At 41.5% G+C, this 6,000-nt stretch overlaps 1 protein-coding gene across 2 annotated transcripts in view; it reads right to left on the bottom strand.

Moving 5' to 3' along the window:
- The window catches only part of ANXA4 (annexin A4), a 28,324-nt gene continuing 22,324 nt past the window's right edge, over nt 1-6,000 (bottom strand). For both annotated transcript variants that reach the window (XM_045003083.1, XM_045003084.1), the window contains 5 exons: nt 5,689-5,782; nt 4,555-4,650; nt 3,629-3,687; nt 3,166-3,288; nt 1-2,085 (listed from right to left, as the gene is read on the bottom strand). In XM_045003083.1, the coding sequence (XP_044859018.1) occupies nt 2,026-2,085; nt 3,166-3,288; nt 3,629-3,687; nt 4,555-4,650; nt 5,689-5,782 (432 nt within the window). In that variant the 3' untranslated portion in view covers nt 1-2,025. The remainder of the gene's footprint in view (nt 2,086-3,165; nt 3,289-3,628; nt 3,688-4,554; nt 4,651-5,688; nt 5,783-6,000) is intronic.

Genomic DNA, 6,000 nt, shown 5'->3' with positions numbered 1-6,000 from the left:
TAAAGAAATGATTGGTTTATTATATTGAAAAAGTGAGCACTGGCCAGCGAGCCATTTTATGGTAAAGCCAGAGGGCACATGTGAACCTACTCTAGTGATAAGGCTAAGTGGTTTCTTCTTACTGAGCAGCAGATTGTTGTAGTGCTTAGACTTACTGCCAACAACCCTCCTGTGAAGAAGGGAACATAAAAGACAACAGAACACAGAAGCAAAGTGACTTGTCCGAGGCCAGAGAGGTTCCAGTTTTGCACCTGGCCAAGTCAATGGGAGCAAAGTGAGTGGCAAAGTTGGGTTGACAACACCGTCGATCCTGCCTTCTATTTCCATGCTCAGCCCACACTGCTTCCTTCCGAAAACTATTACTGCACCACTCAAGCTATGACTGTGCTACAAAAAGTGTTTTGGGCTTGTTGGTTTTTAAAACAGCAGGACAACTAATGCTCATGAGCTAGCCCTGTCCTACTATAAAATTGTAGTAGAGATAAGACACTACTTTTGACCATGACGTAGATGAGATTAGCACTATACCTCTGCCCACCTGTGGCCTCCCTTTATTTAACTCACACTAAGGCTATGTCTACACTACAGCTATGTTGGCATAACTCATGTCTCAAGGGCGTGAATAAACCACCACCCCGAGCGACATAAGTTATATCAACAAAGCGGGATAAGCTTCTCCTGCCAGCATAGCTTCTGCCACTCACAGAGGTAGGTTTTTTATGCCAACAGGAGAGCTCTCTGCCATCAGCATAGAGTATCTTCACCAGTCGTGCTGCAGAACATAGCCGTGCCGTGCAGTGCTGTACATATAGATGTGGCTTAAGAGCCCAGTGCCTGATCTCCACAAGGAATTTACTATAGGACAGGGAAAGCTAAGGTGCATTTGTTATTCTGCTGTAAAACACACAGAATGTGGATTAGGTTTCTGAACAGAATGGCTTCTTTCAACCTTACCGTCCGGACAGGGAAATAAGCTATTCCAGCATAAAGCATTTTTATACTATTATAACTGCATCCACAGTAGAGGACATACCAGTGTAACTATATTAATTAAGTCACACCCTTAACCAACATTTATATTAATACAAAATGTGTGTGTGGTAGACTAGGCCGAAGGCTACTGGAGTTTCTAATTTGCTGCTTGTGAATTATATCCTGCTCCTATCTTCTGATCTACATACACAAATAGCCATAGTGATGAGGAATGTTGATAGTTTGCTTCTAACAAAGGTTGCGTTTCGATCTAGACACGCCTTGCATTTTAGACTAATGGTTTTCTTTAGGTTGGAATACAGTCAGAGAAATAAAGCTTGTTTTCTGTACTTTTCCCACATGGATGGTGTTAATATTTTCCCATGCAGAGTCTTATACATTCTGTGCCTAAGCCCACCTCAGTTGGTCAGTAAGTTCAATGGCAGTGGGATGTCACAAGGCTTCTAGAATTATTAATGTAGTGGATGAAGATAGATCAAGTTACAGTAGCATTAAAGGCTTTGGTTAAACTCTCCCCTCATTTCCACCTATTTTGTAGGGATTGTAGGAGTGGGCAGAATCCGGCCCTCTGTTACACCCACGCAATTGCACTGTATGGCAACACAGATGTGAGCTTGATAATGGGAAGCTAATTGCATGCTCACTTAACCGAACTTTGCTCAGAGTCTATAGCCATTGCTTCCCTTTTTTGCAGCAAGATGCCGTTCTCTAGCACTGATAATCCAACTGTAGAATGGAGTCTAAGACTCTAGGAAACATGTAGTGCTCTTGTTTCTGCAAACATGGCTTAAAGAAGTCTTTCCAAAGCCTGCTGGGAGAAGTAATTCAGCCAGGCAATTCTAGTAAAGTTATGACTGGCTCTGGTGACACAATTAGTGCAGCATTGCATATTCTAAGCAATAAAAGCATATAATAGGAGGCAACTGGCATTGACTAACCTAAGTCAATTCTAATAGCACTATCTAAAGCTATTGAAAAAAATAAATCTTGTGATCTATTTCTCCTCCCCGCCAACAAGAAGTTACACATGGTTTAATCTTCACCACCACAGAGCAAGAGTAAGACTTTCCTATAGTCTCCTGAAGTGTCTCCCTGAAAGAAAAGAAAAAAAAAAAAAGAGAGAGAGAGGGACGTGATTAGATGTGCAACAAGTGTTCTCGGAAAAGGCTGTACAGTATCATTTACACCAGTCCGAGATGATTGTAGGAATTGTCCCCATGAGATTTTGTATTTCTTTGCCGACTTAAGGTTTGATAACATTTAAGGTGCATCTTTCAGCCCAGAGTACTCGACACACATTGATCATGTATAAGGACACATTGCCCACCACTAAAATGCAGCCGCTATTACCATGTGCTACAACATCCCACAACCATTTTAAGACAAAGTTAATACTTTATCCAACTGAAAATGCAAAGTTGATTATAACAAAAATCAAGCAAAAAGGATCAATCAAATGAGACACCACTACAGTATTAAAATATGAAATCCAACTTACAGGAGTATTTGAGATAAAAAAAAATCTGCCCATTAACCTTTTGAGGAATCCAAGCCAATGTTTCTAAGACACCCAGTTTATAGTTATAGAAGGTCGACAAATAAGTGTTCTCTGACCACAAGACATTGTGAGTTGGATCTGAAGCACAGCGTAGAGGGTGAGTGCAGAAATCTTGCTAGGATAGCCAGTACAAAGGGGCTGGATGGTGTTATCTTAGTATTCATCACCAGACCAATCAGGCTGGCATTACTGGAAAACTGTTAAACAATCCTAATGCCAAAATTTGTAAGGGCAATGCAAGTCAGGATTAGAGCTGGGTCAAAAATTTTTAATACAAGGTAAAAACGTTTTAAAGTTTGAATTTTGTGGGGTTTGAGATGGACCCAATTTTTCATTCTTTTTTTCCCCTTATTGTGCATTTCCCTCTCTTTCTGTTTTCTCCTCCTTCCTTTTCCCTTGTCATTTAAAAAAAAAAGATTTATTTGAATGCCTGGTGAAAAATAAAAAATATATATAAAGAATGGACAATTTCATACACTTACCCCCAAAAAATCTGTTCAAGAATAATAGCTTCTTGTCTGAAAAGTGTGGACCAGTCACTAGTCAGAATAGAGGGACAAAGTGGCTGGTGCTGTGTGCAGCAAGACCATGGTTTCTAGGAAAGGAAAGCTTACCTGGATGAAGGAGTAGAGAGATTTCCCATACATCCTCTTGAATTCATGCCTGATATCCAACATGTCAATTTCACAGCGTGACACCATCACTCGAATGAGTGTATCGTCATCCGTCCCTAAACCCTAAAGAAAAAAGCAATCCTTGAACAAATATTGTGCATTATGGGTAAATCATTGTTAATGGTCAAGGTTTCATCCACAGTTTCTGGGTGGGAAATTAGCCCAAAGCATTTTGCATTGAGTGTGATAGAGTTCCCTATTTTCTGCATATAATGGGCAATGCCAGTTTTGTCCCTTAACAGAGGAGGAGAGGAGATCCATGATGAATATGAACCTCTTGGGTTGCTGCCCTCTCTCCTCTCCCGCTGCAGTATTAAATCCAGCTGCTATTTATTTTAGCATGCCTCTATATTTAATGGGGGGAAGAGGGGAGAGAAACGACATACACACCGAAGCTATTTACCTTCATGGAACCATATAATCTTTCAGCAAAGTATGCATGCTTATTCCTTACGCATTTTACTGTGAAGAGAAAAGAACAAGGGAGATTTTCCAAATCGTTAAGTTTCAAGGCTGCAGTTACTGCTTAAAGCTCCCATCAGATCTGCATGGGATTTTAGTGGCAGATGCAGAGGTCTGTCTGCATATCCATTTGCAGAATCAGGGCCAAAACATGCACATCCCTGTTAGTCCAAGAAGCTCCAAGGTATGGATTTAGAGGCCACTGGACAAGCTGAAAAATACAGCAAGGGCAATGCAAAAGAACGAGCCCCTTCAAATAAACCTGAAGTCTTGTCCATCACAGTACAGCCAGTTGTTTAAAGTTTGCAATGATCTTTGATAAATGTCAGCACCCTTAGCACCTGGTGGCAAAGGTAAATAATGAGAGTGGGAGCAGTGGAACTTTTGCCATCTTGTTCACAGCCACTTGCTGTATTTGCAAGGGGTAAAACAGTGCGACCTGTGGTAAGAATGGAGACAGTTACTGGCCATCAACAAAGCATGTCCCCTGCACGTTGCTCTGTGAAGACAGTGGGCAAGAGACACAGCACGTATGTCTTGCTATGCCAAGGTGAAGCAAGCCTAATACTTTAGATAAAACGCTAGCGTCTCCTGCAATGGAGAAAATGATTTTAACTCAAGGGCCACACACTTTGTTGCTTTGAAAAGCAAAGCACTTTGCACACATCACAGGCTCCTTGCATTTCATCCCTGTCCACTCTCCCATCCCCTTCTATTTCAGGGACTACCTATGGATTTGAAAGTTAACCAAGCTTCAACTCCATGGCTTCTGTGCTCGAGGCTGACAGAAGCAATCCTTTCCCATTCTACACCCCGACAGTCTGTTGTGTAACTAAACAACCCTAAATTTAAAACTGGAATACTCACCCACAGCTAATAAGGCATCTTCAAGGTCCCCTGACATCTCAGATTTAATGCTTTCTGTAATGTCCTTCTTAGCAATCCTTCTGTATTCATCAAAGACTAGAAAAGAACACACACTAATGAAGAGTCATTGAGCAAGATTTGTTGGTGCCATCTACAAAGACTTAACCATCAAGGTCCAGTTTGCCAGGTCAAGCAACTGAGTACTTTATATGCACATTTTGCCTCTTTTTTAAGTGGTAGAAAATTGCAGTTGTCCTGGAAATCATTCAGTTTATCATTTCAATGATCATCAGTTTTCTAATTGGTCAGTCAACAACTGCTGGTAACAGGGTCATGAATTATTACTTAATGGGATCAAGTTGAGTTGCTTAACTTTCCCACTTGGTTCAGCATTCTGCCACAAGGAAATCTTTGCCATTTCGCCAGCAGTATTTGCAACCAGCCAGCTCTGCAAGAGCCACTAACAAGATCATTACAGACCCTAGTTTGAGAACCGCAGATCCAGCAGAATGGTGCCTGTCTTTCTTCCCTGTAGGGGAAATGTTGGCAGAACAAGGAGTAATGGTCTCAAGTTGCAGTGGAGGGAAGTCTAGGTTGGATATTAGGAAAAACTTTTTCACTAGGAGGGTGGTGAAGCACTGGAATGGGTTACCAGGGAGGTGGTGGAATCTCCTTCCTTAGAGGTTTTTAAGGTCAGGCTTGACACAGCCCTGGCTGGGATGATTTAGTTGGGGATTGGTCCTGCTTTGAGCAAGGGGTTGGACTAGATAACCTTCTGAGGTCCCTTCTAACCCTGATATTCTAGAAGCAAGTTTCTTAGAATAATAAACTCCTATCCTTGGTAATTGTCGCCAAAGTCCCAATTTACTACCTCTGGTATAAAGACTGGAGCACAGGTGATCCATAAAGTTAATTCTGGTCTCTCTAGAGTTCCTTTTAGGCTCACAAGAATAGGTGCCTGTATTAAAATACTCTGAAGTAGCGACATAAGACCAGACTCCAGAGTAGACCTGTGCCTTTGAGAAGGGTCCCTTTCTATTTGCCAAGAGATGTACCTAAAAAAGGTGCTTTTAAAAAAAGAAAAGGGAAGAAAAAAAAAAGAAAAAGTATGTAGAAAATTGCTGAGACTTTTACCCTTTAATAAGTGATTTTTGTTTCTTGAACAGAGGATAGTCAGGAATTGTCCCTCACTTGTCCCCCATTTCTTCTCTCCGGCTTCATACAAGCACTAGAAAGAATCAAGCACATGAAATAAGGGTTAGCCCAAAAGCTCAAGTAAAGCCAGAGAGCTTGGGTCTTCCAAAAAGATCATTATCCCATTTTACATATGGGGAAACTGAGGTGCAGAGACTTGTCCAAGGTCATCCAGCAGCAGAACCAGGACTAGAACCCAGATTGTCTGGGTCCCAAGTCCAGTGCACTACAAACATGCCAGCTAAATGGTTG

Source organism: Mauremys mutica, chromosome 2 (genome assembly GCF_020497125.1).
Source record: "Mauremys mutica isolate MM-2020 ecotype Southern chromosome 2, ASM2049712v1, whole genome shotgun sequence".
NCBI lineage: Eukaryota > Metazoa > Chordata > Testudines > Geoemydidae > Mauremys > Mauremys mutica.
This window is presented reverse-complemented; position numbering and strand designations above follow the sequence as displayed.